The sequence below is a fragment of the Artibeus jamaicensis genome, unplaced genomic scaffold, assembly GCF_021234435.1.
Source record: "Artibeus jamaicensis isolate MK-2021 breed Jamaican fruit bat unplaced genomic scaffold, CSHL_Jam_final contig_60, whole genome shotgun sequence".
In the NCBI taxonomy this organism is placed as follows: Eukaryota; Metazoa; Chordata; class Mammalia; order Chiroptera; family Phyllostomidae; genus Artibeus; species Artibeus jamaicensis.
Window position 1 is genome coordinate 9,595,664 of NW_026521900.1, and position 12,840 is coordinate 9,608,503.

General features: G+C 37.5%; 1 protein-coding gene across 4 annotated transcripts in view; it reads right to left on the reverse strand.

Moving 5' to 3' along the window:
* SLC9A7 (solute carrier family 9 member A7) overlaps positions 1-12,840 on the reverse strand; it is a 198,418-nt gene that overhangs the window by 121,186 nt on the left and 64,392 nt on the right. The window contains exon 2 of one of the 4 annotated variants that reach the window (XM_053670647.1): positions 690-792. The exons of the other annotated variants lie outside the window; for them this stretch is intronic. Coding sequence (XP_053526622.1) covers positions 690-792 — 103 coding nt within the window. The remainder of the gene's footprint in view (positions 1-689; positions 793-12,840) is intronic. 4 annotated transcript variants of the gene reach the window in all.

Genomic DNA, 12,840 nt, shown 5'->3' on the forward strand with positions numbered 1-12,840 from the left:
AAGCTCATCTTGCCTTAAGCAAACCCAGATACTTTCAATTTGGTGAACAAGTAGAGGTGCTGCACTGGGAGAGTAGCAATAGAAACTCAGTGTCCCCACATACCTTGCCCTATGCTTCCCAGAAGGGAAGGTTGGGAAGGGTATGGTTGTTCCTGAGTTATATCCTTTTTATAATAAGTTAGTAAACTGTTTTTCCTGAGTTCTTTGAGATATTCTAGCAAATGATCAAACCCAAGAAAGGGATTTGAAAAAATCTCTGATTTATAGCCTATTGGTCAGAAGCACAGGTGACAACCTGGACTTGCAACTTGCCACTGAAATGGGAGGGGCAAGAGTCTTGTAGGACTCGGCCCTTAACTACAGGATCTGATACCATTTCTAGGTAGATAGTATTAGAAATGAATAAAATTGTGGGACACCCAGTCAGTATCCAGCAGAGTTTGAGAATTGCTTAGTGTGGGAAAACTCCCACACATCTTATCACAAAAGTGTCCACTGTGAGTACCGAGAGCAAAGGAGAAACAGGAGTTTTTTCTCCTTATAGGAGGTTCATATTTGCAGACAAATTTATCGATTACAGGAAATGCCTTCACACTCTCCCCCATTAACCATCACCATCATATCTATAACCATTATTAGGTAATAGGTATTGTTTTTATGTAGTACTTTTAAAATCTTTCTCTCCTTACCTGGGCCCAATGCATCCACGTTAAAGATTAAATGGACACAATGAACATGATGATGCTGCCCCTTGTGGTAAAATTCCTCTGCTAGGATTATACCCGAAGAACCCTGAAACACCAATCCAAAAGAATTTATGTACTCCAATGTTCATAGCAACACTATGGTACATTTACACAATGGAATTCTACGCAGCAGAAAGAAAGAAGGAGCTCATACCCTTTGCAACAGCATGGATGGAACTGGAAAGCATTATGCTGAGTGAAATAAGCCAGGTGGTAAAAGACAAATACCATATGATCTCACCTTTAACAGGAACTTAAAACAACAAAACAAACAAGAAAGCAAAATATAACCAAAAACACTGAAAAAGAGAACAGGCTGACAGGGACCAGAGGGGAGAGGGGAAGGAATATTAGGGGAAAGGGGAAGAAGGGTTTACAGGAACAAGTATAAAGGGCACATGGACAACAACTAAGGGGGGTGGAAATGGGAGGGAGGTGGGGAGCACTGGAGGAGTGAGTTGGGATGGGAGTAAAAGACATAAAATTGTACATGAACAACAATTAAAATAAATACATTGTAAAAAACCCATCTCGATAAAGATAACAAAGTTAACGGTGATGATGAACTCCTTGAATTGAACTCCTTGGTGATGATGGACTCCTTGAATTTGACCTTATCAGCAGTCCTGATAGTTTTGACCAAAAATATATTCTGCTGCTCCTATACCAATGAACAGGATATATACTGCTAATTCAAGGTAGAGTTTAAGTAACTCCTCAAACATTTTAGATTCTTATTTATTGCCCCTGTAGTCCATGGAGCAAATGAACAATCATTGCTATGATATTAAGTTCATGTTTAGCATCTTCCAGTTCTACAAAGAATAATATATTAGGACAAAGGCATGGAGCAAACATGAATGGCATATTTTCATCTGTAAAACTGTAAAGATATCATAACTACAAGGAATGAAAGCATGACACTAGATTTTTTCAAAGCTCAGAATGCTCAGTATTCAGAAAAAAGAAAACCAATGGAAAGCAACAAAGGCATGAGTGATTTTCCTGGATCAACATCATAGAGTTCCAGATGACAAAGAGATATAATCTAGTATGTATGTAAGCCAGAAAAATAGCACATATATATCAGCTGATAAATAGAGGATCACTGATTTCACAGGTTGTGCCTAATGTCAGGGAAGAATTTGGTTTTGACCATTCACAAAAAAGCAAATATGGATGAAATTCCTTTGACATTTGATGTGACTTAAAACAAGATGATGACATTTGATGTAGCTTAAAACACAACTTCAAAAATTCAAGAATTTTTCAGTCAAAAAACTGAAGACTTTCAACTTGTGGGTAAAAAAAAACTCACTTTATAACTGTATTGGCATATTGTGCTGATAATATAAAAACCAATTTTTCTAATTTTTAAGAGATATAACAAAAAACCCTACATACAGTTTATATATATGCCCATCCAAAAATTGGTGGTATGAGGAAGGAATTTAATTATGGACAAAGTGTGGCTCAAAAATCCCATGAAGAATTTAAAGAAGCCAGCCCCCATTACTCCAGTGCCAATTTCCACTTTTGTGACTAAAGTTGTTGCAAGAATAGTTGAACAAGTGGATTCTCTGTTACCTGTAATCCTACATAGCCATCCACCAGGTGCAATATATAGATGTCTCTATTAATAAGCCTTTGTTAAGGAATTGGGGAACGGGTGCTTGGATGCACTATTCCCCTCTACTAAGACCTCACCTTCCCTTCGAGGAGCTAGTGGGAATTGATAATCATCACTTTGGTGTGGCCACTACTGGGGGGTTATTTACAGCACTGTTGGGGGTGTTCTGAGTTCTAATGCTTCATCTGAAAGCATTCCATTCCAGATCCAGTTATACACTGTTTGAAGATAGTAATAATGATTTCTAATTCAGTGAATAAAGATAATGCAATAGATCCATGCCAGCAGTGACAACAAATTTTCAGGTTTGAGGGTCATTTAAGTGACTCTGTTTTTGAGAATGAGTGTTATAGTCTTTTCAATATTTTTTACTTGTTCTGCTACTTGTTATGCATCTGAGCTATTCATGGATATATTAGTTTCAAGGAGAATTCATTTGAATATTTTTAAAATATATTTTATTGATTATGACATTATAGTTGTCCCATTTCCCCCCTTCATTCCCCTCCACCCTGCACACTCCCTCCCCCACCATTGTCCATGTGTCACAAGTTCTTTAGTTCTATATTTCCCATACTATTCTTGCCCTTCCCCCTGTCTATTTTCTACCTACCATCTATGCTACTTATTTTCTGTACCTTCTCCCCCCTTCTCCTCCTCCCACTCCCCTGTTGCTAACCCTCCATGAGATCTTCATTTCTATGTTTCTGCTCCTGATCTAGCTGTCCTTTTGGTTTGATTTTGTTATAGGTGTGGTTGTTAATAACTGTGAGTTTGCTGTCCTTTCACTGTTCATAATTTTTAACTCCTTTTTCTTAAGTAAGTCCCTTTAACATTTCACAGAATAAGGGCTTGGTGATGACGAACTCCTTGAATTTGACCTTATCTGAGAAGCACTTTATCTTCCCTTCCATTCTAATTGAAAGCTTTGCTGGATAGAGCAATCTTGGATGTAGGTCTTTGGATTTCATGATTTGGAATACTTCTTTGCCTGGAAGGTCTCTTCTTGCCTGGAAGGTTTCTTTTCAGAAATCAGCTGACAGTCTGATGGGAACTCCTTTGCAGGTGACTGTCCCCTTATCTCTTGCTGCTTCTAGGATTTTCTCCATCATTTTAATCTGAGCTAATATAATTATGATGTGCCTTGTTGTGTTTCTTCTTGGGTCCAACTTCTTTGGGACTCTCTGAGCTTCCTACACTTCCTGGAAGTCTATTTCCTTTGCCAGATTGGGGAAGTTCTCCTTTATTATTTGTTCAAATAAGTTTTCCACTTGTTGCTCTTCCTCTTCCCTTTCTGGTACCCCTATAAATCAGATATTGGAGCGTTTAGAGATGTCCTGAAGGTTCCTAAGCCTCTCCTCATTTTTTCGAATTCTTGTTTCTTCATTCTTTTCTGTTTGTTTGTTTGTTTGTTTGTTTGTTTGTTTGTTTCTTCTTTCTGGTCCACTCGATTGATTTGAGTCCCAGTTTCCTTCCCATCACTATTGGTTTCCTGTGCATTTCCCTTCATTTCACTTAGTGTAGCCTTCATTTGTTCCTCTAATTTGTGACTAAAATCAACCAGTTCTGTGAGCATCCTGATCACCAGTGTTTTGAACTGTGCATCCAATAGGTTGGCTATCACTTTGTCACTTAGAAGTATTGGCTCCGGGGCTTTGAGCTGTTCTTCTGTTTGAGCCATAATGTTTTGGTCTATTCGTGCCTGTTTCATATGAGGGGTGGAGCCTTAGGTGTTTGCCAGGGCGGGGCAACCCATGTCACTGGGTTGTGACACTATATGTGGGGGCAGGGTCAGGAGGGGCAATGGTGCTTGTTCCACTTTCTCTTGGATTTCGGTCCCCTCTGCTGCTTCTCGCAAGCAAACTGGGCCCCCCTGGTGCCGGCTCCTGGGTGTGTGGCCCTTTGCACCATCCAGGACCCTGTGGGTCTCTTCATCAAACTCTCTGTGAGCCTGGGAGCTTCTCCTGGCACCTGGACCCCAAAAGTTTTTCCAATTGGTGCTTTCAGTCTCTAATTCCTATCTCTGAGGCCCTAGCCTGAGCGGTCTGTCTCACTGCTTGCTCCTTTGCCTGGTTTATCTGGGCACGAATGTGTAACCGTGGTCAGCCAGCCACCTTGAACCCCCACTGGATCTTCCCATGGCCACCCCACGCCTGGGATCTGCCAACCGCCGCCTGAGTGCCTGGGTCAGTCTCGCCACTTTTTCCTGCGCGACCCTGCTCCGCCAGCCACTGGCTCCACCCCTCTTCATTCAAATATTTTTGTTACTTGTTTAAATATGTAGTGAAGTACTTTAAAAAAATTATTGAAGTACATTTTGCATACTATAAAGTTCATGAATTTTAAGCATGCAATTTAATTATTTTTTATACAATTCTCTTTATTTTTTTAATTTTTATTTAGTTATTTTTCAAGTACATTTTTGTCTATTTCTCCCATCCCAGCTCCCCCCACCTTGTCTCCCCCCTCTCTCCCATTCCCTTCCCCCAGTCCTCATCCCTGTGTCTTTCATACTTGTTCCTCAAAATCCCTCCCCATTTTTCCCCTTAAATTCCCTTCTCTCTCCCCTCTGGTCGCTGCAATTTAATTATTTTTATTATATTCATAGAATTGTACAAGTATCACTACTATCTACTTTTGGAAAATTTCCATTTGTAGTCACTCCCTGTTTTCTACTCCCAGCTCCAGGCAACTACTGACCTATTTTCTGTCTATATAGATTTATCTTTTCTGGACTTTTCACATAAAAATGGAATCATACATACAAGTAGTATTTTGCATCTGGCCTCTTTAACCAAGTATAATGTTTTCAAGGTTCATTCATGTGGAAGGAAGGTATCAGTACTTCATTATTCTGTTGCCAAATAGTATTCTATTGTATGGATATACTATATTTTGTTTATACATTCACCAATTGATGAACATTTAGATTATTTCCAATTTTCACTATTATGAATAATGCTCTTACGAACATTCATATACAAGTGTACACTGACATATGTTTTCATTTCTCTAGGATAGATACCCAGGAGTGGAACTGCTGTGTCACATGTAAATCTATGTTTACTATTTTTTTCCTTTTTATTGAATTTATTGAGGTGACTGAACTGTTTTCCATTTGGGAAAGAGTGCCATTTTATATCCACACCAGCAATGTAAGAGAGTTATAGTTCATACACATGCTCAACAACACTTGTTATCTTCTTTTGATTATACCTATTTTTAAGAGTGTTATGTGATATGTCAGTGTGGTTTTAATTTGCATTTCCCCAGTCCCTAATGATGTTCAGCATCTTTTTATGTGCTTAAGGGCCATTTGTATATTTTCTTTGAAGAAATGTCCATTGATTCAAATCTCTTGCCCCGCTTAAATTGGGTCATCTTATTGAATTTTAAGAGATCTTTATATGTTCTTACACAAGTTCCTTATTGAGTATATAATTATAGGTGGAACCTAATCAACAAAACAAACAAGTAAGTAAAATATAGCCAGAGACACTAAAATAAAGAACAAACTGACAGTAACCAGAGGGGATGGAGGAAGGGGATAATGGGGGAAAGAAGGGGAAGGGTTGTCAAGGAACATGTATAAAGGACCCATGGGCAAAGCCAAAGGGAGGAAGGATCAAGGGTTGGAAGTGGGGGGAAAATGGAGACAACAGTACTTGAACAACAATAAAAATACAAAATAAATATTTCCTCCTAGTCTATGGCTTATTTTTTCTTTTCTTTCTTTTTTAAAACTTCCTTGATGCTGTATTTTAATTTTTACTTTTTAAATTGTCTTACAATAAAATTGATTATTTTCTTTTGTTGTATAGTTCTGTGAATTTTAACTACTTATAGATTCATGTAAGTACTACCACAATCACAATACTGAACAGTTCTATAACTTCCAAGAAAATTCCCTCATACTATATTATTCCTTCACCTTATCTAACCCCAGAAACCACTGATTTGTTTCCCATTACTAGAGTTTTGTGTTTTATAGTTAAATAAATGGAATGATGCAGTATATATATGACCCTTTCAGACTGGTTTCTCTCACTCAGCATAACGTCTTTGAGATTCACCCAAGTAATATGTGAGTTAACAATCCACTACTTTTTACTATTGAATAGTACTCTATTGTATGATTATACCAAAGGTTGTTTATTCATTTACCTGTTGATGAACATTTGGCTTGTTTATGGATTTTAGCTATCACAAATAAAACTGCTATGAACATTCATGAACAAGTTTGTATATGAACATGTTTCTATTTCTCTAGGGTAAATACACAGAATAGGATGGCTCAGTCATATGACAAATGCATGTTTAACTTTGTAAGAATCCACCAAAACATTGCTTAGAATTACTACACCACTTTGAGTCAACCACCCCAACCACAAGCAATGTGTGAGAGTTCAAGTTGCTCCAAACCTGATAACTCTCAAAAATAAAACAGAAACCTGTGAACCACCAAAAAGCCAACCCTGATAAATGGTGACTTTAATTAAATAAATAAACTGATTTCCTAGCTCTTCAAGACAAAAGTTCTGTCATATATGAGAAGCTAAAATAATGAAAATCCAGCCCATTAGCCAAGAGTTCAACCTCCAATCCAATGCTCTTCTTCTTCAACAGTTGAAATTCCAAAGATTTGATTAAAACCAATATGGAATAAGCTTATGTGAATCAAAAATACCACAAATTCTAAGTAGTTTTCCCAAATACAGAATGTGACAGGAATAAGAGAAAGAAAATGATTCTAGGTCTTAGATAACTATTTGGGAAAAACAGACATGGAAAAATCATTTTATTATCCCATGAAACTTTTAGATGAGACACCAGGATAAACTTCCCATCACTGCTATGCTATACTGCATTTCTCTGTGGGTAACTACAAACCATATACCATCTGATAGTCTTTGCAAAATCAAGATGTCCATTCTAGTGTATTATAGAATGAAAAAGCAGAAATCTTTTATTAAAAACTAGGACCAAGGAGGCAGACATGGGCTCAATGACCAAACTTTTTACTAGAGGTGCCCTATGATACCCAAGTGTAGATTGATTACACTTGCCTTATTCTAGATGTAAGCCTATCCTGGCTCAACATCTCCAGGCTTAGAGGGATTATTTCTACTACATATAAGGTTGCAATCTCACAAAGCCCACTACTGCCACATACATAAACCACCCTCTCCAAGTCCTGTCACTGATTTAAAAAAAAGACATTTTGATTTCTATCCACCTGGCTCCTTTATCTGCCAACTGTTTCCAAATTTTACTAGGGAATAGAAGAATATCACTAATTTAACCCCTTGAAACAAAAAAAAATTGGATGACTAACCACCCATATTCTTAAACATATGTTCTTTAAAATGTTTTAAAACTAAAATTCACAGATATACTTAAGCAGAAGATAATGGGAGGCCAGCAGATTCCCAGACTAGTCTAAGGACCTTAAAAATATAGCACTGGTTTTCTTTTTTAGATCAGGTATATAATTTGTTTCTGCCTCACACTCTGACATTTCCCAGAATCAATGACAGTGTACCTGTGTCTGAGTCATCATTTACAACATTTTAATTGCTATTTTATATATTTCCCCTTTAATTAAACACAATCAAATTCAAGTCAATTGCTAAAGGACTAAACTACAAAGCTACTACAGAAGACTGTCGCACACTTTCTTAACCTGTTTCCAACTATTTAAAGGCACTGGCAAAGACTTTCCACTAAACACCAGTTATTCTTTGGAATAAATTAATCAGTCTTTCCTCTGAGCCTCTTCCTGGAACTCTCTTCCCACTCTCTCCTCCTTAACCATCTTCACTGGATTAACACCTACTTATCCTTTAAATCACAAAGTATATATTACTTCTTACAGGCAGGGAAGTCATTCCTAATCCCTCAGGATTGGATTGTATTCTCCACAATCAGGGTGGCCCTCACAGACTTCACCATGAAAGACACTCCCTGGAATTGTTCTAGGCACAACCTATACAACCTTATGTGGCAGCCCAGTTCATCACGCATCTCTAGAACATAGTCTCTGACAGTGACTATATTTATCAGAATAACAATTACACTGCACTATGACTGCCTTTTAACTCTCTGTTCCTCACCAACAGGGCTAATATTCCTGAGGGCAATGCTCAAGGTACCTGCCAGCCATCCCTACATCTGACCCACTATAGTCACTCCATAAACGACAGTAAACTATAAAGACATTAGCCAGTAGTAATCTGTTGCAAGGAATTACCTCATTTGAGTTCTGAGAAAAGAGCCTTAGTTCTGACCCATAAGGGAGCAATTACATATTTTTAAGCTTTTATCTGCTATGAAAATCCAAGGACATCCACATTTCTCAGCCTTTAGAATTTGGTCCAAATTAATGAACAAAATTCAAGTCCTGTTAGAGATTAAAAACCTTCCAATGATTTTATGAGGTATACTATAGAATCTATCTTCCTAGAAGCTCTGAAGTTAAATGGCAAATAAACAAATACACCAATCACAGTTATCTTAGAGGGCCATGAAACTGGAACATACAACAGCAACTACATTTGCTGCTCTATTTACTTGAATTACTAAGGGATGGTTAAGTCTTAAACTGAAATAAATGCAAATATACAGATACACACAAGTGAAAAGGAAGGGATTTGAGAACACATAAGAAAATAAATGAATAAAGCAGCTTATAGTACTTCAACTTTAATTTATTGACATATTTTTACAAATGAAAGGAAATAAAATCTATTTTAACTCACCAGAATTTAAAGATTGGCCAAAACAAACTATCTACTTTATACTGAATTGTGTTCTCTCAATCTTTATATGTTGAAATCCTAACTCCCAAGGTGACTGTATCTGGAGATAGGGCTCTTAGGAGGAAATCAACGTTAAATGAGGTCATAAGGATGGGTTCCTAATCCAACAGAATTGGTGGCCTTAAAAGAAGAGGAACAGAGATTTCTCTCATTTTCTCCATGCACACTCATGCACAGAAAGGTCATGTGCGTACATAGTGAGAAGGCAGCTGTCTACAAACCAGGAAGAGAGAACTCACTAGAACTCAACCCTGCTGGCGCCCTGATCTCAGATTTCCAGCCTCCAGAACTATGAGGAGAAAAATTTATGTTCCTGAACACACCCAGTCTGTGGTATTTTGTTACGATAGCTCCAGCTGACTAATATACTATCTTTTGAGAAACTGTAGGTGGCTTCTCTAGACTATCAACAATATCTCTAAGGCTAACTCACATCCCACCTCCCAACCAGAAAATATTCCCTTCACAAATGAGAAGTTGTAAAGGGTCCCACCACTCTAACACAGGGTCCCACTCTAATTTCAGAGATGTTCCTGTTTACTTGTTTTCTTTTGTCATATCATCATCTTCCAAAGGAGACTTTCACCAAACTGACCTTGTAGCATGAATTCCTACATCAGAGAAAGTATGGCACTAACCAAGAAACTATCATAACTTTCTTCTCCCTTATAAAACATGATAAGGCCAGACCAAAGAATAATTTTCATTAATGCATTTAAAACATCACATACTTAGGAAGGTGTCAAAAATGCGTTGTGTTTAGAAAATTAGTCATAGGCACACAATACATAATTTTTTTACTTAGATGACCAATGCAGCACATCTTAAAAAGGAGGACAAAGATTTAAATTCAAATTGATTATTATTATACTAGGAAGATAATTATAAGAAGGCTATAAGGCATCCCTTTTAAAAATTTAATTATGAAATATATCAGATACCTAAAAGTACAGGTATAGTACATATAAGGGGTAAAGAAAAACATAATTGAGAAGGAATATACATGGGATTTCAAAGATACTGGTAATTTTTTGTTTCTTAAGCTGGATAGTGAATACAGAAGTATTTATTCCATTTTATCTGTACATAAATTATATATACTATTTTATATAAAGACATACTTTGTTTTATTGTGCTTCACTTTCTTGTACTTGACAGATGTTGCATTTTTTTATAAATTGAAGGCAAGACCCTCTACCAGCAAAAAGATTATGACTCACTTCATTGCAATAGCCATTTTATGGCGGTCTAGAACTGAAATGTCTCCAAGGTATGTCTGTGGTATTTAATATATTTTGCAAAAATTAATCAGGATAAGAATGGTTTACCAGACATCTATGTGGCTATCACTCAAGTTAATCAACAGCACCTTCCCAAGAAACCTAAGCACCCTTTGCACCATTTCCAATCAACCCCCACACTGTTCCCTACTCTAACCCTGGAATCCAATAGCCTGAATTTGGTGTTTATTATTCCCTTAGAGCTTAATTACAGATATACAGCAGGATCTGTCCAGAAAGTATCCAGCCACATACTATGAAAAAGAGAGACATTTACTGAAGAATATACAAGGTAGAAGAAACATTGTACATAGGACAATGACATCTCAGTCTCCTTCAAAGTAGGCACCTTGGAAACTCACACTGTTCTCCCAGTGTCATTAGAAAGTACAGCATGATGTTCCTTCTGCTCTAGTAGCAGAAGCCACAGAACAAATTTTGCTATGACATGTTTCATGCTCAGATCCTGCATCAAAATCTTGGACACAATAGTTTTTGGAATTCCCAGATCAGCTTCTAGTTCTCACACTGTCAGTAACCAATCTTTGCAGATTGCAGCCCATACATGTTCAACATTCTCAGATGTTCTGCTTGTTGTAGACCTTCCAGAATATGAATCACTTTCAATAGATTCTGGACCACTTTTTAACCATTTGTGCTACATTCATTGCATCATCCCAGAAAGCCTTCTGAACCATCCAAATAGTTTCCATAAAGGAATGTTCAAGCTTAAAGCAAAATCTGATGCACATTCATTGCTCTACTCGCTCAGCCATTTTGAATGTGATGGCCACACAGTACACATGCTCACTCAATGGTATCCTACCACCCCCACTGACTAGTACAGTGAAGTTGTCATTGTTCACACATGTACATTTCAGTCCACTCTCCTTGGCTGCCGGGTCACATCAATGTTGGGCAAACTGTTCTCATTATATTAACAATGGCTGGACTTTTTCTGGAGAGACCTTGTACATTAATTTTGTATGACTTTGGATTATATATGCTGTGAATTATTCTGTAACTTGCTTTTTTTCACTCTACAGTATGCTTGGGAGGATCATTCATATTGACATGTGGATCCGGTTCCTGCAGTCTCAATGCTGCATTGCACTTCAGCATTTAGATATACTTTCCTTCTGCTTCTCTGTGCCACTTCCTGAATAATTGCTTCATATTCATAATTTGGTTTGCCAATTCTCTCTTCAGTCCTTTACCCTATCTATTGGGTTTGTAATTTCAGTGTCTATTTTTAATTTCTTGTAATTCTATTTGCTTATTTTCCAAATGTTTGACGTTTTGTTTGTTAACAGAACCTGAAGTAAGGGTTGAATATATTTACAAACCTCAGCTCTGCTCTATGGCTGCAGCTCACTTATCCCCGTATACTTCATGGTTCAGATAACAATACATTATTATAAAATGCCTAAGTGTCTCTTCCAAAGGGTACTGGCTAAAAAAATTGTGGTCCCCTCACATAACAGAGTCTGTAGCCATTATATCAAAAGGAATGCAGCAACACTACCTGCCCAATACTTTAAGTTGAAAAAGAAAGCAAGGTGCAGAACAAGTCCCATAGCATGTTACCTTTTGCATGGAGATAAAAAGAAAATCTGAGGTTTATAAATTCAGCAAAACTCTGTGGAAAGATTTACATAAGAAAGTGTAACAGTGGCTGTCTCTAGGGAGGGGACTTTCATGACTTAGGGTTGAGAGGAAAGATAGAACTTAATTTTCATTGTTGAGCCATTTAGATTTTACACCATGTGTAATATATATTTCTTATTAAAAATTAAAACAATAGCTAAAAGGCAGTTTCCTACCTCTCTGCTCTTGGCACTGTCTTTGCTATGAGGTTTGTTGCTTAGTCCCTCATGGCCCTCCCAGCCTCCCTGCTCTATATCCCCTACAATCTACCTGGTCAGTTCCTATTCACCTGCAGGATGCCACTGAAACAGCACCACCTGTTACAAAGTTAACCAATCCTTCCTCTGTACTGTCAATGCCCACATAACTATTATTTTGTATCTGTCCTCCCCATGAGATTGCAAGCTCCACCAAACCCAGCACAATGTCTGGAACATGGTCATCACTCAATTAATGGTTGCTGAAAGAATGAAAATAAAAAACTATAACTTGACTACAAATCATATTAACAGATTACACACAGATGGAAGCATCAGTTCCCTATTATGAACATAATGCCTTCCCCCTCCCAATTTATGTCTGGGTTTTGGCAGGCAACTATGCAGTATCTGGAAAGATTAGAGCTTTGTGCTTTTGTTGCAATTTTGCGGGGTTCATTAAACTGGTGTCTGGGAAGTATCCCAAGTCAACAATAAGAGTCAACATTAATGACATAAAAA